The following is a 22,945-nucleotide window of genomic DNA, read 5'->3' on the forward strand; positions in this document are numbered from 1 at the left end:
TAGTAATAGGAAATATCATGTAAGAATCAAATAAGAAAAAAAAAAATTTACTTCATGTTTGGGTAGGGTTTATACCCCAGGTTGAACTCACCAATGTCAGTACGTCACCTGACACAAATGTATAAATATATATTCATATCTAGGTTAAATTTAAATGTCCAATTCTAAGTCTTATTTTTTAGGTAACGCACTAGTGATTATTACATATACCTTTTAAACACTTTAATAGCAATGCAATATAACTATATAATATCATAAAATATATTTTCAGTAGTCATGTCATGCAAAAATATTGTATAATATGTTTAAAAAATTGTTATTATTGTACATGAAGAAAATATATATCTCCCAACCCCTTTTTTCAATCATATCATAAAAATGTTATCCTCTTTATGAAAATATGTCTTTACAAAAATAATTTCAAATTTCATAATGCAACTTTACCCTCATGATATTGTATTAATCTTAAAGGAATGCAAATATGATATTATTTGGTATTTAATAGTTGAGTTGTTTATCTTGATTAGATTAGCATGGGATTCAGGCTGTGATGTACGTTGCAATAAGATGTACTGTAGGCCATCAATATATAATTTACTGGCTGAGGGCCAATTAATTAGCACCAAAGTAACTAGAATATCCATTAAAGGAAGATGCATCATTTAGAGTGAGGATTATTACTGCAACTATTTATCACAGTTTAGCTGACATATGAGTAATTAATGAAATACATTTATACTAAATAAACCTATACATGTTGAGATGGCTCCTTTATTCCTAAGGTGTGCCTTGTAGCATAGCATTAGAGATGTTCACTATAATATATCTATGCTTGTTGAGAGCAATAAACAAAAAGAATAATACCAACCCCCCCCCCCCCCCTCCAAAAAAAATACTGAAGAATAGCACCTGTGTCTTTGAGTTGATATTAATAATTTCACCTGTGTATTTGAGTATGCAAAACGTTGGATTGCTACTAATAACACCTGGGCCTTAGAATATGCAAAGTATTGGATTGCCATTAATAATAACACCCTGTGTCTTTGCATTTGAAAAACATACTTTTGATTTTTATAATTAATTTTACCTGTGTATTTGAGTATGAGTTTAGAGTATTTAAAGCATTGGATTGCTATAACAAAACCACCTGTGTCTTTGAGTATGCAAAACATTGCTAATTAATAATTTCAGTTGATACAACATACTGCAGCATACTGGACATATTTCATCATGATACCCCTGGTATTTTGCGCTTTATTTTATTGATACTTTTTTGCAGACTTGTCACTGGTTTTTCTTCTATAACCTTCTCCACCTTGTAATGTTCATTTATGTTGCCAATTATCATATTAATTTGAACTGAAAAATAAAATGTACAGTAATGGATATTTAGAATTTAGAAAACTGCCTCTCCCTCTTTCAATGATGCAACTTATTTAAGATTAATTAAGATTTAATAGTCCAAGTGATCTCTTGCTTCACACTAATGGTGCATTTTCTCCAGATTGATTTGAATACAGCATATGATAAAAACATCACAATAGTGAACAAAATTTACCAATTATGCTTTACTATAAGCCTCTGCGGTTTACTAAAGGCAAAAAAATAAATTACCAACATATTTTCCAAATTTAGTTATTAAAAAAACACACAATGTACATTGTCAGTTTGCATAGATGCTGAGCTGAGCACCCCCGAATTTAATTTTATATCATTGTCTTATGTGTTCTAAATATTTAATTTTCCCAGGGAACTTTGGGCAATGCAGCAATGTCTCGGCTATTTGCCTACTAATTGCTAACAAACAGAACTCACAGTCATTAAGGCTTCCAATAACACTTTGCTTATCCACAAATTCTTCACACATGCTACGTGGTAGGCCAAGGTGCATCATGTTATGTACAAACGCTGCCAGTTGACCAAATGTAATGTTTTCGTGAAGTAACTCTGTGTTCTCCCGTTCTTCTTGAGTTTGTTTCCCCCAATTTTCTCTTTAAAAACATAAAAAATGCTGTTAGTAAAACTTTTCACTTAAAGCTTTTTTTTTATCAGCAAATAATTCAATTCATGCTTTCAATTCATGTTTATTAAACAAACAGGGGCGAAGATCCAGGGGGAATGTTCTTCTTGATATTTAGTTTTGGCAGACTATTGATATGTTAATAGTGTTCCTCCATTTAAACCATTTTTAAAACAATATTTGTTCATGTATAAAGCCTGCTTTGTTGTGTAAATGAAACCGAAACAATAAAAACAGTATATGGTTTGTTATTCTTTATCCAAAGCCATGGATTTGTTTGCATACTGCATATAAATGTGGAATACTTTACATTGAAAATGTTAAAACTTCCTGGTTTTACACTACCTGCTGCATAGTATGGTAGGCAGCAATATTTAATGTGTGGTAAAGGGGAAGCATTCTAAGAATAGAGTGTTAAATCCAATGTACACTAGGCATGTAGATTTAGTTTTCTGGCGTATTTCTCAGGAAATGGTGCTTTTTTGCAAAAGGGAAATAACTCGGGGCGAAAAAACAGGTCTAGCGTTTTATCCTCACCTTCCAGTAGGCATCCTTTTCTTTTTTTCTGAGTGAACTGAATCCATAAAGGCAGCTGTCCAAAAACGCTGATCCCTCCTAAACAACAAAACAAAGGATTTAAATTAAAATAAGAAGAATACAATAATCATAAATAATAAATATATAAACAAAGGTCACAGTAATAAATAATAATTAGCATAAAACAAAGGTCACAATAAAGTACTCTAATATTAAATTGTAATTGAATAAATGCTGTACGTATATTCAATGTATATCTGTCAATCCTGTCTATGAGCAAGATATAATTGTGACTGCTAATCAATCAATCAATCGTTCGATTTATATAGCGCCATTCCAACATTCATTGCTCATGGCGCTGTAAAAAATCAGAAAAGGTGAGTTTTGAGTAGTGACTTAAAGTGACTCAATAATGATGTGTGTTTAATGTTCAAGGGTAGGTGGTTCCAGAGCCTAGGTCCAGCAACACTGAAAGTCCGATCTCCCCAACTATGTTTGCTCCTTGGAATGTCCAGTAGCACCTGATGACTAGATCTTAGTTCTCGCTTTCCCTTCTTGACTGTCAACAATTCTGAGAGATATTTTGGAGCGCAACTATTTAGGCATCGGAACACCCGCAGCAGGATCTTAAATTTAACACGTGACTCCATGGGTAGCCAATTTAACTCTTTGAACAATGGTGTGACGTGATCATACTTCTTGGCACACATCACCAAGCGAGCTGCCCAATTTTGCACCTTCTGGAGAGTCCGCAACAATAATTTTTCATACTGTAATGATTGCTTGCAATAACATTTGTCGTATTGTAATGATTTATTATTATTAAAGTTTTTTGTTTTTTTTCGCTTAAACATATACAACAATGAACTATTACAATACATATTATTAAATTATTCTAGACTATGAATAATTGGTTAACAACATATAAATTAAAGGAAACACGATTGATTATATTATATCACCTCAAGGGTTCTGTTGTCATTGTGAAATGTCTGAGGAATTCCTTGTCATTTATTATTATACAAAATAATTTTACTACAACATTTATTAATAGTTGATGTAAGTTTCCCAATGATTTTATTTAACTACTTTCAGAGTGATGTTACATGGGAAATTTTGTTCATTTTAGAATTGGAATTAAATTATGATTACCTAATACAATATGCATTCAATTAGAGGACATTATATATTAGGAACAATTTGGTGAAATTGAAAATTAGGTTTTAATTAAAACCAATAAGTTTGACAAAAACAGAGGAAATACTTAGATACAACTCACTACAACTGTCACGCAATATTTTGGGCCTATGTTCAATTCTATTGTTACAATAGTTTCTTGTAAGCATTTTGGGGCCATTTTCCTACATTTTAAAAGCACATAAATGCTAGACATTTTTAATCTTTGAAATTACTAGCTATACCTTATATCCTAACTTTCCCTACCCCACTTTTCTCATTTGAAACAGAATCTGAAAAAGAAGTATTGTTTATTTTCTGCATTTTAGATTAGTATTTAAAGTGAAAGAAAACTCTGATCCCCTTTATAGATAAAAGTCAATAGGTAAGAAATTGAATGACCAAATTAGCTATTTGTCAACAAAATTAATTACACAATTAACAAACTGACCTAATAAACTTTTAAATTAATACTCAAGAGAGTCCCCAATGATGATGCCTCTTGTAATACACTCAATTTAATCTTTGTGTTAATCAGAATAGGTAAATTGTTATTCTGACACTTTTCCTTTCATATCGTTATAAACCATAGTATTGAAATACAGTTTTAAAACAGAGCAATTATGTAATTGTTAATGTGATTAAAATAATACTGTAACTTTATTAAATTTTCTTTAAACAAAATGAAAGTGTACAGCTGGGTTTCTATTTGACTTTTACTGGTTATAATTCCATCTGAGTGTTTAACTTTTGGAACTTCCCCTAAAATCTTGTGGTCAAGAATATGCTGTAAAATCTTAACCTTTATCCTTGTAGGTATCAAGCACAACATTTGCAATACTGTATATTACAGGATATGTTGTTGCAAAATTCAAATTAACAAATAAGTATGCATTTTTTGATACAGAAAGTTTTGTAGGACCTAATTGTCTATTTCGTGCCTAGCATACCTGGATAAACCGACAATAGCCTGTGCTCTTCAGAGGGAGGACTTAGATACGAAAAATAAAAACTTCCTATAGAGAACCCCCTTTACCATAATATACTAGTATGCAACCACAGCCTCATGTGGAAAAGTTCCGACATCCTCACCATGACGTATAATACAAGCGTGATATGTCTTCATTCGAAAAGAAGCCCATACTACTAACTTGAAAAGAAGCCCAGTGGATTTCGTTGAATTGATATACAGTACATTATTACTCAAAGTTTATAGTAAAACACTTACCATATTTTTTGATTATTCAGATGTGTATATAGGTAGCTTTGGTGGGTGGTATCATCATTGCATGGAATACCTGGAAACAGAAAAATAATAAATAAATGGCTATATAAATTGAACGATTGATTGATTATCATTTAAAGTAATAAGGAATGGATGCAATTCCCTATGTTTCAAATTAATATATAAAAGAAATTTTTTTTAAACACACACACACAAACTGAATCAACTGCTTATTTTATTATTTTGTGAGAAATGGGTGGGTGGAATCTATGAACGGACTCAAACATGAGTTTATCAATTTGGACACTCGCAGTAACAAAAATGAACCAACCCAACACCTTCTAAAATGAAAAATAGATTTCAAATTTTGGGGCCTCATGATTTGTTTTAAACTATTAAAATAGCTTCATATTCAGTAAGAAATTATAAAAAGGAGGTTTGCAACTGTGCTTTTTAACAACCATTCTCATTGGCACATCATAATAGGTATTAGTATTAAGCTTATAAAGCCAAATCCTGGATATGAAATAAATGATTATTATTCTAAAGCCCTCCCTCTGGAGAGCATGGGTTATTGTCGGTTTATACAGGTAAGCTAGCACTCATAGACTACTAACACCACTACTGGTTTGTGTAATTCAGCCTATTATTACAGTACCTTCTTGTTCATGATAGAAAGTGAAGCACATATTCATGAGGTGCTTGGCTGGAGAGAAATCATCAGATTCTTTACACCTGAAAAGAATTAGTTCACAAAAAAACAAACTACATAATAAATTATCTCAGCATAAACAATTACTTGCTAAAGTAGTATTTGTTAGTTGTGTATTTATACATACCCTGGTACTTATCATAAAAATGAACAAAAGGTCAATAATATTCTAAACAAATCACATTATGTTTATAGAGGACACACTACTCCTTTTGAAGCATGTAAATACTGAGCTATTTATGGAGTGAATTTAAGATATATTATATGTACGTTTAAGTAACTCATAATCAAGAGTCAGGTGTAGGCCTAGCCGTAAGGTAATCTGAAATATAAATATGCAGTTCAAAGTAGATTTTTTTTTCAAAACAGTTAAAAAATACCACTACTTCCAGCAGACAGGGTTTGCACAAGTTCATGCTGTAATTAGAATTGTTGCCTTACAATGTTTATACTTCAAACACCATCTACACTTGTTCAATTGTCAGTGGCAGATACATTATTTTGAAATAAGGCACGGTATAAGGTGGAGACTGGTGATAGGGGCTAAAACTGATTAAATAAAGTCCTGAGCTTAATTTGAAGTCTTGTCTTTTGCATTAAAATTTGTTTTGACCAATTGGGGGTGGCACATATATGATTTCAGTTTGATGCTACTGTAATGATGCTAATAGTAATACACATTTTTTCTTTCTTTAGTGGAGACTTGCATTGAATATGCCTGTGGTAATCTGCGCCAGTTTGGCTGTTATGTCACGTACGGCGCTCCATATGAGCCCCCTCGTGTGGTTGTTTTACATACGAATGTTTACTGTTTGCTTTGTTAATAAAGTTACATTATTGTTATACCTCAAGTATCGGTTATTCAGTTGTATTATCTGTGTGAGTATTGTCTATATTATTACCAAGTTGGCGTGGTGGCAGCGTCGGGAGACGAAAATCCTACGCAACACATTTTACTGCCCACAAGAATATCGACTTACCGTCTACACAGGAGGCAGACCTAGGCCTAGCCCTATAACTATAGTACTTATACTGCCGTTATCGCACATCCACAGGCGAGCAACTGACCGGCGCATACTGCAGTCGCTGTAATTCTCCGTTCGTCAATAGAGGAATAACGTTTCATTCAGTACACTTTGTATAAACACCACAACAATGGCTGCATCCAATCGTGCCCCAAGCAATGGTGCTTAGGTAAAAACGAAACAATAAACACATTTGAGAATTGGCGTCAAAACCTCATGTACACGTTAACATTAGACACTAAATTCGCCAATTTCCTGGTGGAAGGTTTCTCGTGGGGCAAGAAAACCAGAGCTTCCCCACTCCGAGGGTTCACTGATGACAATGGTTTTGAAGACAACGTAGCTAATGCTTTATCTGCACAACAGAAAGTAACCATGTTGGAACTAATGTTAGGTCAAATTGCTAACTATTGCCCTGTAATCTCAAGAAACACTATCGTAAAATCATCCACATCACTACCTTGCATCTGGCAATGCATACGATTACATTACGGGTTCCAATCTAGTGGGGCTCATTTCTTAGAGTTTGCTAACATTAGTCTGGGCCCAGATGAACGCCCAGAGGATCTATACCAACGTTTGCTAGCTTTCATTGATGACAATCTTCTTCAAGCAGACAGTGTTATAACTCACCACAATCAACCTATTACGGAAGACGAAGAACTCACCCCTTCACTTGAAAACCTACTCACACTGACATGGCTACGCTTAGTTCACCCTTCACTTCCCCAACTCGTCAAACAGAGGTATGGCACAGAGCTTCGCTCACGTACACTGGCGTCCATCAAGCCTGAAATTTCACAAGCTATGACTTCCCTATTAGAAGAAATCAAAACTTCCGATGACACAAGAGTCATGCGTTCAGCGATTTTACCGTTTCAAAGACCAGCTTCTCTTCCTTCTCAACCACCGCGTTCCCGCTACCCACCTAAGACATTCAATACTCAGACATACAATAACAAACCAAATAAATGCTGCCCATTTTGTAAACAAGGTGGACGACCAGACCGCCACTTTCTCAGTGAGTGCAAGTTCCTTCCGGAACGCGACCGCCGCTACATGGCACGTGCCCGGGCCGCAAACATCTTCGACGATGACGACAGTTACTGCTATGAACAGGATTCCACCCGTGTCGAGGATCCCAACGACCCACCATCTGGTTCATCCTCAGCTCTTCGAATACAGGTACGTCAGTCGCCATATCTCGAAGCCTTTCACGGCTATAATACCGTACATATTACTATAGACAGCGGTGCTACTGGCAACATGATCCGTGAATCAACTGCACGTTTACTTGGCGTTCAGATTAAGCCCAGTAGTCAATCAGCACACCAAGCCGATGGATCTTCGCAGTTACAGGTTATGGGCGAGACAAACGTCACCTTTACACGTGACAATAAAGACTTGACTTTCAATGGCCTCGTCGTTAAGGACCTCGACGTTGAGCTACTCGCTGGTACACCGTTTATGGAACAGAATGATATTTCTATCCGCCCCGCTAAGCGTCAAGTAGTTATGGCCGATGGCACAACATACATCTATGGCTCCTTGCCTACCACTTTGTCCGAATGCCACTCGATCAGACGCGCTCATGTTCTCCGTGCTCCCTCAACACGCACTGTGATATGGCCAGGTAGTTACATTGAACTTTCACTCCCAAATGACCTCACCGACATAGACACTGTTGCTATTGAACCTCGCGTTGATGCACCAATCTCGAAAACATCTTTGCCATCTCATGTTTGGCCTGAACCACGTATCATATCGTGCGTTGCCGGACGAATTCGCATTCCTAACCTGTCAGACGAACCCAAAGTGCTTTCACGCAATGAACAGTTTTGCCAAGCTAGCCCTGTGTTTACACCTAACCTACCTGACACTTCATCATCCCCGATTAAACCACCAAAGCTTAGCACTACAACAGTTCACACTTGCTTCTCTGATAGCATTAAGCTGGATCCGGATAGCATTCTACCTCGCAACATACTCGAACAATTTACTAGCCTCCACAAGGAGTATGATGACATTTTCAACCCTTCCTTTAAAGGTTATAATGGTGCTGTAGGCCCGTTTGTTGCCACCGTAAATATGGGACCAGTCCAACCCCCACAACGCAAAGGTCGCCTTCCTCAGTATGCAAGAGACAAGCTCCTCGAACTACAACACAAGTTCGACGAACTCGAAACACTTGGAGTTTTTGCCCGTCCAGAAGATGTTGGAGTTGCTGTAGAATATCTCAATCCGTCATTCCTCGTGAAGAAACCCAACGGCGGTTCCAGATTAGTGACATCCTTTGCCGATGTCGGCAGGTACAGCAAACCACAACCGTCACTCATGCCTGACGTCGACTCCACTCTTCTTAAAATCGGACAGTGGAAATACATTATAACAACGGATCTTACCAACGCTTTCTACCAAATTCCACTTTCAAAACCGTCTATGAAATATTGCGGAATCGTCACTCCATTTCACGGTGTCAGGGTATATACCCGTTGCGCAATGGGCATGCCGGGGTCAGAAACCGCATTGGAAGAACTTCTAAGCAGAGTAGTGGGTGATTTTTTAGAAGAAGGTTCAGCTACAAAACTCGCTGATGATCTTTACTGCGGCGGTAATACAGTTGAAGAGGTCTTGAACGTATGGAGAAGAATCCTTCATGCACTATCCAACTCAGGACTACATTTATCCGCTACCAAAACCGTTATCTGTCCTAAGACTACTAACATTCTTGGGTGGATATGGAGCCAAGGGACACTCCGAGCTAGCTCTCATCGCATCTCAACATTATCTAGCTGCCCGAGACCAGTCACCGTGACCGGATTACGATCGTTCATTGGCGCATTTAAGATGCTATCTCGCGTTCTCCCGCGATGTGCACCTATTTTGTCACCTCTTGAAGCTGCTGTCGCTGGACGACAATCCCAAGAGAAGATAGACTGGTCTGACGAATTGCTCGCTAGTTTCGCAAGTGCGCAATCTATCCTCAACTCACCACACACGATTGCCATCCCACGAGCAAGTGACCAATTGTGGATTGTAACTGATGGCGCCGTCAAGAAATATGGCATAGCTTCCACCTTGTATGTCTCCCGTGACAGCAAACCATTACTCGCTGGTTTTTATAGCGCTAAACTACGCGGACGACAAATGACCTGGTTACCATGTGAAGTCGAAGCTCTTTCAATTGCCGCATCCACAAAACACTTTAGTCCATTTATCATACAATCCGCACATCAGGCACACATTTTGACAGACAGTAAGCCATGTGTCCAAGCCTACGAAAAGTTGTGCAGAGGTGAATTCTCTGTGAGTCCTCGGGTTTCAACCTTCTTATCCACTGTTAGCCGCTATCACGCATCTGTTCACCACCTCGCAGGTTCCGCAAATATGCCGTCCGACTTCGGGAGCAGGAACGCACAACCTTGTGACGCTCCTTCTTGCCAAATCTGCTCTTTTGTCCAACAAACCGAAGACTCTGTTGTTTTCCAAGTGAACATTAAAGACGTTATATCTGGCTCCACAAAGCTACCTTTCACTAGTCGTCCTGCCTGGCTGGCCATCCAGTCTGAATGTCCGGTCCTACGACGCACTCACGCTCACCTTTCTCAGGGTACTCGCCCCCACAAAAAAATCACAAACATTAAAGATGTCAAGCGCCTTCTACGATTTTCTACCATAGCCAAGGATGGTCTTTTGGTCGTTCGTAGGGATGAGCCACTCGCACCCGTACGCGAATGTATTGTTGTTCCTCGTGATGTCCTCGGGGGCCTTCTCACAGCACTTCATCTGCGTTTTGACCACCCTTCGTGCCATCAGCTTAAAACGATCGTTCGTAGATATTTCTTCGCTCTCGACATGGATGCCTCTGTGGAGCGTATCTCAGCAAGATGTCACCACTGCGCTGCCCTTCGCTCTATTCCACATACCGTTATCCCGCAGTCCACCGGAGACCCACCCGATGCAGTTGGTACCACCTTCGCTGCTGATGTAATTAAGCGTGAACGACAACTTATTCTAGTGATGCGAGAGTGTGTAACATCATTTACAGTCGCGTGCATTATCGACAGCGAACGTCACGACAGTCTACGAGACGGTTTAATCCGCCTTTGTATTGAGCTCAGGCCTCTTGACGGCCCACACGCTGTAATTCGCACCGACCCTGCTCCTGGATTTGCTTCGTTGGTCAGCGATAAGTTGTTAGCGCACCACAGAATAATGATTGAGCTAGGAAGAACCAAAAACCCAAATAAGAATCCAATCGCCGAAAAGGCCGTACGTGAAGTAGAAGACGAACTTCTTACACAAGAACCCACTGGTGGATTAGTCACCCCAACTATGCTCAAAATTACTATGGCTTGCTTAAACTCTCGACTACGCTCATGTGGTCTCTCTTCTAGGGAGATGTGGACACAACGCGACCAGTTTACTAACGACCAAATTCCTCTGTCTGACAGTCAATTAATTATCTCACAGCACAAACGTCGTTTAGCCAATCATGCACATAGTGAAAGATCAAAGGCTCCAACGGGCCGTTTTCCAGCAAGCTCCGATATTGATGTTGGTGATCTTGTGTACGTCTTAGCCGATCGCAACAAGTCAAAGGCCCGTCATCGCTATCTCGTAACGTCGGTTGATAACACTTGGTGCAATATCCGCAAATTTATCGGTTCTCAGTTACGTAGTACGGCGTACAAAGTCAAGCGTACGGAATGCTACAAGGTTCCCTCGTCACCATCTCCTCGATCGCAACATTATTACCAAGAGGACTCGAACAGCGATGATGATTATCAAATTCCTGAGCCACCGCGTACAGAAATACCTATTGAGCTGTCAACCCCAGCCGATCACGCTTACCAGGTTGATCCATTGCCTGCTGGTACCGACTCAGAGTTCTTAACTCCTGCTGCTTCTGATGATGTCCGCCCTCTCACCGACCTTCATAAAGTCGTTATTCCACCACCAGTGATAGAACCCAGACGATCTACTCGCAGTCATCGCTTACCCACTCATCTTAACGATTTTGTACTTGACAAGTGATTCCTGATAAGTATTGTGGGGCAGAATAATCCCCAAGCTGGAGGGCAGTCTACCCGATGACAGCTCGTTTTTCAATTTTTTGTATATGATTCACAGTTTGTCCCGATTTGCCGTTTTTGTTGTTGACTTTGTTTTTTTTTGAGAAAAGGAAAAAAAAAAAAAAAGGTAGTCACGCCAGTTTGGCTGTTATGTCACGTACGGCGCTCCATATGAGCCCCCTCGTGTGGTTGTTTTACATACGAATGTTTACTGTTTGCTTTGTTAATAAAGTTACATTATTGTTATACCTCAAGTATCGGTTATTCAGTTGTATTATCTGTGTGAGTATTGTCTATATTATTACCAAGTTGGCGCTGGGAAGGTTTATTTGGTGTTTCACAAATTAACTTCTAGCAAAACAAGCATCCATACAGAAAATGTTCTGTTCTGCCAGCACACAGCGGAACTGTTTAATTCTTCAATTTCAAATCTACAGTGAACTTGATAACTACCATATTTGCAATATTATTAACAATTTGACACTCATATTGCACCATATGTTCAATGCCATTATTAGCCACCTGCCATCAACACACCACAAGCTATAAGCATTTTATCTCCTAATGTTATATCTCAGGTCAATGACCTTGACAATATCTAGCAATATGCAACAGGATCTACAATTTCTACATGTCACTTCTCACGTATGTAAATATTGTTTATAGCAGGGAGGTGTTTAGTATAAACAAAATAAATAAAATGATACAATTTTCAATAATTATAATCTATTTTATGCCTAGCTTTACCTGTATAACCCAACAGTAGCCTTATTCTATGTGAAGCTTACCAAGATGGCATGGTTTGTGTACTGTACCATTTATGTTTAATGGCAATTATCTATACTTTGGAGGATATCTTGCTCTTTGAGGAGACTAAGACCCCATTTACACTTACGTTTGGGTCCAGGGCCGGTCCTGGGGCGGTTGCAAATATTTACCTTTTAGGCCGGCCCCAGAGCGTTTACACTAGCGACGCAGATTACTGGTCGTAAATAATGTTATTGGAAGTACCATTGCATGCTATACGAAGTACAGTTTGTTTACATTTTTCTCTCTCAATCGTCAATTCAACTCTCCGCGCAAACCGACCGTTTTATATTTATACTGTATTGTTGTTTTTTTGTCCCATTAAAAACAAAATGAACACCACTGTTTTATATATAATATGGCTGTATTTTATATATATGCGAAACAAGCGGAGGAATACTTTATTGAAAGATGATGTCTGAAAATAAATTTAACTATATAAATGATGAAGAAAACAAATTGTAGCCCGAAAAGGAGGAAGGTATGTACTGAGAATGTCAGATAGTCATAACAACAACCTCATAAAAAGGTCAAACGTTGTTCACGGTTCACTGCGTAAGCCGGCCCAAACGTAAAAGCCGCTCCTGAACCTACCTGGAGAGGTGGCCCAGATCTGCGTCCGGCCCAGGGCCGGCCTAACTTTTTGGAGTATTTACACTTATCAATTGCCGACCCAGGGCCGACCCAGGGCCGGCCTAAATCGTAAGTGTAAATGGGGTCTAAGGCTATTGTCGGTTTGTCAAGGTAATCAGAACTCATAGACTACCAACACCATTGCTGGTTTGTATAATTTCAAATTCCATTAAGCATTTTCAAATACAAAACCAAACACAAGCAATGAAATACAGTAAATAAACATCCAAGCCTGCTATAATATACAGCATGATGTATTATTTTTAATTTGTTTTGAAACTTTAGTTTATAATTTTGTGAAATGCTTGGTTATGTGTTGTAACATTTTTATTTCCTTGCCAATTGATCAGTAGAAAACAAAAGTAATTTCTTTCATTCCATGTTTTTGTTTCAAGACTCTACTATTTAGTTTCTATGTCTGTGGATGACAGCATTTATGACTCAATATTATTTGTCATGGCAATAAAAGTAATTTCCTTGATAATGTTGTTCATTAATTGTACATAATGAATTGTTAATTTCAAGGATATAAACTAGCTCTTTATTGACATTCAATTTATAATATTTAATTACAACAACCGTCTAACGTCCTGCTATTGGCAGTTAAGTGTTTGTTCAGAATTGTGGCTTTTTAAGAAAAGTAGCGTTTTTTTCAAATGGAGCTATCACATTTTTCAGTCTGAACAAGGCAACAAATTAGTGCAAAGATACTACCAGAGGTGGCTTAAGAGAATTGAATATAATGAAGTCTCCTGTGACCATTATTTGTGGTTTTAATTTGGTAAAGACTCATTTTGTAGTTTTGATGTCTCATGGCCTTATATTACTGTATTATTTAAAATAACAAAGAGTAGTCTAGAATTGGGATACTGGTCCGGATAGATTAATGTAATGGAGTCCTTCATGATCATATATCCATCTGCGGTTTAAATTTGGTAAAGGTCTGTCCTTTAGTTTTGACATAGAGCCTTACTGTATATTATTAAAGAATAAAAAGTGGGCCTGAATTGGGATACTGGTCTGGATTGCTTTCAAAATTTAATGAAGTTTTCTGACAGACAAACAAACAAAAATCGGAGAAAAACATGGCTGATAGAGGTAATAGCAGATTGTTTATATTCTAAAATATGATTTTACTAAACTTTAATTTCACATGGTAACATAATACATATTTCTCTTTGATATCTTCACAATTTAATTGTACTGTATTAGATTGTATTTCATATGCATGATAGGTGTTATTTAAAAAAGATTGAAATGTATGCATCAGTAACTCAATAGTAGTTGAGATATGTTTTTTTTCCTAGCAGAAGCACACGCCGTTAGTACACCCTGTGTAGCTACAAGCAGGGAGAAGGTGGTTGCTCAGGTGATTGAACGCAATGAACCCTACAGTATATGCCAAGCGTACGTTAATCTGAACACATAAGTTCCTCTATTACTCTTTTGTGTTGATTACACAATCAAGTTCTGCATGAAATTTAAAGTATGTAATCCTTTACACACTTGCTGGGATCAATCAGACAATTTTTACACAATACGCCTTTAATCACTGTAAGACTACTTGTTATTACACACACGCACACAAAAGTCTATAAAAGTCAAAGGGGTGTCATAGTACAGTACTCATATTCAGCATTGACCGTAATACAAATAAACAGGCCATAGAGCTACAGTTTTTCTGTTGAAGCATAGAGTTGTGAAACAATATTTACATTTTACAGTATAATACAACAGTAAAGGCTTTAAACTTATTTTTAACTGAAAATAACTATACAAGTTGAAATCATTTTAAACATTTCGCAACCATCAATTTGGGATAGATTGTAGCGCAATTTTTTTAACTGCTTCCTGTAAGAATGTTTGGCAGAATTAAAAGTAAAAATTCAATAATGGAGACAGTTACAGATATTACATTACATAGGAGATACGAGGGCAGCTAGAGGGTAGGAAGAGAGATCCATACCAGTCAGAAGGAGTATATAAAACATATTATGATAAAGGGGGAAACAGGAACAACAAGAAAACTCTTTTGAAATGGTATTATGCAATGGCAATTAGAGGTAAAAGGAAGAGAGCAATGCCAGTCATACTGGTGGCACACAGGATTGCTGTCAAAAGTAACAAGAACTTTTAAGTCAAGCCAGTGAGTAAATAGTGCACACCCAGAAGTAAAAATAACATCAATACAAATCAAACTGGTTGGAGCAAATGAAAGTATCCTGATAAGTTATAGAGAGCAAATGACCCATATACAAAAGGAAATCGTCTGCATGAATATCTTCCCCTTCCTCCCACCCCAACCAAAAAGGAAGAAAACACAAAAGACTTACTCAAATAAGCAGACAGCAAAGAATTGTACAAGTCTGTAGAACGTCTGCTCTGGTACACATTTGTTGTAGATGCGTTTACCATCCACTAATCTTGAAAACCATTTCCTTCCTTCTGCCGTCTGAAAAATAAATTGTAGTGAAGACAGTTTTGAACTGAATAAATTATGTGTAAATCTGGTACAAATTTAATTATTATAGGATAAAAAACATTTCAAGATTATAAAAGGGTGAGGGTTTGCGGCTGTGCTCTCCATTGGATCCAATGGACATGAAGTAATGGGGTAAATATGAGGGAGAGGCAAAGTTTAACATTCAGGATTGAATAAACCCATCACCAATGTTGTTGGAAGAGCAAAAACTGGGAACAAGATTTACTCCAAGAAAAAGAAGTGATAACAAAATGTGTCATCAAGCGATATATACTGTATACTGTACACATTTTTCATCAAAAATTGAATTTTATTTTTTTTTTAAATTTTAATTCTTAATATGATGTAATATTAGAGATATTTTCAATTTTAAATGGATTCAAATTCAATGATACACATAATTTTTTCTTGATTTTTCTGAATAATAAAAAAAATCACTTACCCGACAATATAGATCAAACTGTTGATTATCTACCTGTGTTATTGACCCACTGTAAAGATAAAGTTTAACAGGATACAATTAGTTTAAGTGGACTCAAACTGTAGGTTGAGTCTGATATTATGATCCTTTCATTGATAAGTGTCTAAATGACCCTGATACCACCTTTTATTTTAAAAAAATCTAGAAACATTATTACAACCTAGAATTCTTTGTATTTGTTTCTCTTTTTTTATTGTATGTATGTTTCATTATCAACAGTTTGTCTGAAATAAAGTTTAATTGAATTGAATTTCACTAGTTGGTTATGTACAGTAGGCGTGGCGTCCTACATTGTGGCGTCCATTATTTGCAAATGAATGTATTATATTCATGGAATGGAGATAATTCATTCATTGGAAAATGTACCTTTTTGGTCTATTCAATTCAACTTATGAAAATATTCTCTCCAATAATTCCACTCATAAACATTTATTATTTATATATACTCTAAGGCTCCAAATATATTATCCTTACATTTATAGACATTTTTTTGGAATGTCAAGGCAGTGTGTTCAGAGTATTCCCCGGGAAGGAAGGCCCCTAGTTCCTTACCAAATTCCGTCTTGTTTAATAATAATAATAATAATAATAATAATAAATAAACAGCTCTAAGCATTACAAGCTATTATTTTTGGTCATTAAGATCAAACTGATTTGCCGTAAAGTATTTGAAATTTGCATGTGGACATGGATATTTGATTGTATGTATGCAGGATGAATGATTCCGCACAAAAGGTTCGAAATTTAACAAATATAATTTACATACTGCACTGTATCAAAACAGTTACATACTGTGATAGTATCCTCCGTAAAAATACCTTCCACAAATTCTAATATCAGTTTTACTGAAAATATTTTAGCTTCATATCAAAATAGTCCATCAATTAGACTACAAAGCAACACAAGTTATAAAGATTGTAACTAAAGATTGTTTGAAATTTGATGAAAAAAAAAGGCAAAGCAATATGTAGGATGGTATGGTATGGTATGGTATGGTAATGTATTACATGATCTGTTATCAATTTCAGATATCTAGACACTTATATTTAATGACAAATTTGTGTTTGTTCAACAATATATATCTATTAACTTGATAGTACACCTACGCAGATATTCAATAAAATGCAAAGACATGTAGTCTCTTCTTTAATGACATTATCTATCAGGCCTATATTTTAATGAGTGAATATAACTTTATCACCTCCATTTTTACATTTCAGAAAGATTGTATCTGCAGGCCTACACAGTAAAACTTGCGACAACCCCTATGGGACAAAGTGTCCCTTAATAGGGTTCTAATGCTTGCAGTAAACATCATACAAAATTTAATATTCATATCTCAAATATTTCTAAAAAGCATTGTCTTTTATTATGCATTTGATATCCCTTGAAAATAATACATTCTGAATTGGTTATCTTTCAAAATTAAAGAGCATTTACGGAGCCATTGAAAATACCATGGAAACAAACATGGAGCATTAAACACACATAAATGTCACATGACATGTCTGAGCTATTCTGGTTTGCATCTCATTAACTACTACAACCCACAATTATTATATACTGTACTGTAATCACTGATTACTTTCTAGTGAATAATTTATATATAATAAAAAGTGAGTCACCTATGATAGTTGTTTTAAATTGGTAGGCAAAATGAACTGTCAGACACAGCTTTGACAAATAATATCAGTAACACTCTGATAATGACATCAATAAATCATGCAATTTTATTCAATTTATTGAAGAAAATGTGAAAACCACTGTTTAATCCAATCAGATCTGATCAGATATTGAATTGTGTATCTCTGTAGTACAGTACATTGGTTCAAAGAACTGAATATTATTAGGAAATTGCAATTCTATAGAATATTTGTATTAGCCTTGTGCATGGATGGAGACAATAAAGTAAGATCTTTTGAAAGACAGTGTTAATCTCTCTAAGGAATTCCACACTTCTATGAGATACACAAGTTTTTAATTATGAATTTTATTAAAAAAAATAGAGGTAGAAAAATTGGAAGCCTCTATGGTATGGTTTTACTGTGTGTGCTTCACAGTATCCAATCATATACAGGAAACATGTTTTATTGATTGATCAAGACCGTTTGCAATGCTGTACAGTATACTATGTACAAGTAAGCATTATTAAGTATAGTTTAACCTAGGTACCAACATAAATATTTATTCGAAATACAGTACACAGTATAAACATGTGACATACACGCAATATGCTGGTTAAACAAGTTGTATTTCATTTAATAGCAGGCATGTGATTATTACAAATTTACTTGTTTGTTTATTTTTTTAATAAACAATAGAAATTCATGATAGAATTTTAGAAGTTCCATATCTGAAAATATTAAAGTTAAACAGATTGTGTAGAGTGTACTGAGTTATGTTTGTTTTGTTGTTGATTTATCATCTTTTTTTTTTTGGTTAAAAAAAATTGTGAACACAATATTCTGTTTTTAAAAAAGGTACCAGCCTGTGATGTTTCATGGACCAGGTATGGACTGACTCTCCTTTATATGTAGGCTGAATTGTTCCAAAATATGTGTTTACTGTCAGTACTTAGTTTTCCATTGTATAGTTGTTAATGTGTATACTAAGAATAGATGTGTTCAGTATTAGGAAAAAAAATCGTATACCCAGAATAGCAATTTTATAACATCAATTTACAGTAATAATCATTCCAAATACTGTAATACTTGGCAATATTTAATCATATTAAGCACAGATTTCATAGATAAAGATGTGTACAAAATCATAAATAAACAATATTTATGTCTCACAGGACAATTTTGTATATACACAAACATGACATTATATACACTATGATTAATTAATTTTACAATATTAAATTGAAAAATACAAATACCTATTAATGTGATGTATCTCACAAATTATTTAAATATAAATTGTTGTACAAACCTGTCATGAAATATACGTCTCACAAGATCTTTCATAAATACTTTGCATTCTAGGTCGTAATCATCCAATTCGTCGTCACTGCTTGCCTCCGTTGTGTACTCTGTCGTTTCTCCTCCTGTCGTGTCCTCGCTCATCCGTCCCTGTGTTGCATCATCTGCTATATTTTCCATTGTTTCCGCTGAATTTTCGGTATTCAACTCAATTATGCCATTTATTGGTTTGGAGTTCAGTTTTTCTTTTTCTTCAATATGTACTATAATTTTCTCAATCTCATCCGGTTTCATAGTCGTAGATTGTTCGTTAATTTCGTTGGCATTTGTAGTCTTGCTATCGTTACTTTTCACATTAATTGAATTTGAATTCGCATCACAGATATTATGAAGGTCTTTGCTAGTTTTTCCTTTAGTGATATTGCTAAGCAATGAAGTAACTGATTCAAAATGACCTCTCAGTGCAGCCACGCTAACACCAGATGTCATATTATCTACGTCCGATGACGGTTCCGAGTCGGTGTCCTCACACGAGCTTGTCCCATTAGTTGCACTTGATTCCGAAGTACTTGTCAGCTTACGAATAACACCATTGATGTATCCTTCCTTTTGGGTTGATTCACCGTGGTCAAGTGAACTTGTTGAAGTACCAGCAGATGTGTATTCATCATTATCAATATGCGAGTTGTCGGAGCCTCTCCTTACTATTGGGTCATGCATGGATGACATCATTACTTATATAGTAGCATCAGGGATTTCCAAAGTCTCTATGGATAAAAATAGGGACATTGTTACTAGGGATCACAAGCTATCAACGTTAACAATTCTTTTATCAAGCATGAGTACACTACACTCAATTATATTTAGTAGTTTTCCTTTTTAACTTTGTATTATATAGCTAATCCTATCCAGTTACGTCCTGATTTAAAACCCAGTTTCAGCTGGTTTCGGTTTATCATTTAAACAAGAATAGATTTATAAAGTCCTTTCCAGATTTCAGATCTTGGACCTCAAAAGGAATCTAGTTTTAGGAGAGTTTCCATGAGTCCAGTAGGAGATTACACTGTATAGTACTGATACTAATTATGGGACATACACACTCATTAGATTGTTTACATTTATTATGACTGCCATCTGAATAAAATAAAGTTGATTGTAGTTTACATAATAACTCATTGAAATGCTTGAAGCTAATTTAATAGCTTGATTAAAGGAAAAGTATTATTGCATTATGTTTTGTCAATCATTATCAAATGAACATCACACTACTGTAGACAAAATCCAGGGATATTTAATAATAAAAGCCTTGATATCATATTGAAAATTCCAATATTTAAAGAAGATCCCTTCTATGGCATGATTCCAAGAAATAATAACCAATACTAATATTACAGTGAGGCACCAGATTCCATATGGAGGAAAAGTATATAATAATTTTGGCAATCAAAATAATATTATACATTAAAAACCGCATTCTGTACAATATCCAACCTTTAAATTGGACGAATCAAATAATTTTTTTATCATATTTAATAAGTAAGTTAATATAATTTTTATCTTGGCAAATAACAAAATAATGATAGGCAATATAATGTATTTAAAATATTTATTATTAAGTCAGGTCTATTGGTAGCCCTTTCACCAGAACCATCTCATCCAATGGTGTATTGATTTATTTTTTAAAAGTGGGTTGGATGCAAGAAAGCGTGATGTTATGAAAAAGATAACACCTTTAGGTGGTTTGCAATTAATTTTTGTTTTTTCTTAAAATTCTTTTATTATTTAAAAAAATAGAGGAAAAAGGAGATAGGAGAGGGGGTGGGGGGATGAGGGAAAGAGAGAGAAAAAGTTACTACACCCTCAGTTCGTTTCATCCAGCAACAGGCGCGTTAAAATATACTCCCGAATATATTTCTGGTGATTTATACTCTCATGTAGCAACCGCCAGAGAAGATAGTGAAACAAAATATTTCAAAGAAGCCAGCTTATCATGTTAATTTGCATTTTGATAAAGGAGATACCAAGAAAAAAATATTATAACCGACTTCCGTAAAATGTATATAACAAATTGACGCAGTTTGTGTGTTTGTAAACAGATTAAAATGACCTGAAATGCTCTAAAAACTATACTGTAATATAAAGAGGTTTTTTTTATGTTTACTACTGTGGATATTATTTGCCGACGACTTTTGGCTACCTTTTAGGTTTGGTTTTTGGTCATTTATCCGTGTGTGTTTGATGATCTTGACCGGTTAATTGCTTAGATTTTAATTTCTTAATCTATTCTACTATTATAAAAACAAACAATCCATAGTATTTGATGACCTAGACATGGGATTTAGAATTAGGTCCTGGTCTCCAATATTCATTGAACTATAAAACAGTGAATGTAGGCCTACTAAAGTACCAGTTTTCAATGTCAAAGAATTATTTTATATGATACAAAAATATAGGTCAATAGAAAACACTGAATCAGTCAAATTTGGATAAATAGATCAAGGTTAATGAGAAACTTATAACCATACAGTAGGGATGGGATGTGTTGTCAATCAAAATAACCTTTATTTGCGTTTTCAGCTAAAAAATGAACACCAATAATAAGTTAAATGGCGCTGTAACATGCTATCCATTGGGTGATTTTAACCATTCTTTCTTCTTTTGACAAGAAATTAGGGTTAATTTAATCACACAGTTATAAATCAGTTACCAATCAATCTTATCAAATTTAAAGTTACTAATATTTTTTTGGTCCGGTTTTTGAAGTTTTCTTCTCTTGACCTACCAGTTTCTCCACCCTAGATATTTGCTTCACACAGTGGCAGACGTAGGATTTTAAAATAGGGAGCCTCCTCAATACCTAAAATTATTGAAATGATGTGATGCGTTCAAAGTGGATATTCATCCTGTACTGTACCAAATCCCATGTTCTTACAGTAAAACTGTATTGTGTATGCGTATAATTATCTGTAAAGTTAAAATCTTATTTCCATTGGCTTGCATGACCAATTTTTTTCTATTCATTCATCACTGATTTTTCAAAATCGGATATTCAGAGTTAGGTTTCATGTTCGAAAACACAAATTGGTGCATAGATTTCCGTTGTTGGTTGCCGATACCGGATGAATACCCGCATGCAAAATTCAGGACCCTTGTCATTTATACTTATTATAGAGATATTATGTAAATTTAACACTTGTCACTCTTCCACCATTATAACATTCTAATTATTTGATTGTGAATGAAGTAAAACATTATCAGTTTTAGAAAATACTATTAAATTGTGAATGATAACAATTTATAATCATTTGATCTAGTAGAACAATATCAGTGGATTTGTCAAAATCAGTCAACCGTAACATCACAATCAATAGCCTACAGCAGGGCACATCGATCAAACTACTGATCACATTAAAATAAGGTTATAGCCTATAGGCCAAATCAGTACAACTTTTAATATTAAATGCTAAATAATGAATTTACAAACCTTTTTGGAATCACCAACTAAATCCACCCTCAACCAGTGGTAAAATGGAAAGAAATTACCCGTTATCCTCCCGTGTCGTGCTTAGCAATAACATCGACTCTTAAGTCTCAACTCAACCTCTTGATCACAATTTGGGAATTTATATAGATGGCGCTCTGTACAATAAATGAAAATTCAAATACTTTATTTTTTTCAATATATCCTTCCAACTTTTCGTACTGTCCCGACATAATCAGCATCAAATAATTCAAGATTACAAATTTGCAAGCTTGTAAAATAGCATAATAATTATTAATTTGTGTTATTTTAATTTAAAAAATTATTTATTGTTGTGTAGAATATCAAGAGGCGCACATGATTACTT

General features: G+C 35.5%; 2 protein-coding genes across 3 annotated transcripts in view; one reads left to right on the forward strand and one right to left on the reverse strand.

The window, feature by feature from the left end:
- LOC140057831 (uncharacterized) overlaps positions 1-22,945 on the forward strand; it is a 60,711-nt gene that overhangs the window by 8,909 nt on the left and 28,857 nt on the right. The gene's annotated exons all lie outside the window — the stretch shown is intronic.
- LOC140056040 (uncharacterized protein KIAA0513-like) lies at positions 892-22,660 on the reverse strand. 2 transcript variants are annotated; one of them, XM_072101263.1, is made up of 9 exons: positions 22,582-22,660; positions 19,108-19,864; positions 16,135-16,183; positions 15,544-15,662; positions 5,617-5,693; positions 4,962-5,031; positions 2,558-2,635; positions 1,816-1,991; positions 892-1,359 (listed from the first exon to the last, which is right to left on the reverse strand). In XM_072101263.1, exons 2-9 carry the CDS (start codon positions 19,827-19,829, stop codon positions 1,229-1,231), a joined length of 1,422 nt encoding a protein of 473 aa, XP_071957364.1. In that variant the 5' UTR covers positions 19,830-19,864; positions 22,582-22,660; the 3' UTR covers positions 892-1,228. The 2 variants fall into 2 exon arrangements, with proteins under 2 accessions (XP_071957364.1, XP_071957363.1); XM_072101262.1 differs by having other exon boundaries at positions 5,617-5,723.

Source organism: Antedon mediterranea, chromosome 8, assembly GCF_964355755.1.
Source record: "Antedon mediterranea chromosome 8, ecAntMedi1.1, whole genome shotgun sequence".
NCBI lineage: Eukaryota > Metazoa > Echinodermata > Crinoidea > Comatulida > Antedonidae > Antedon > Antedon mediterranea.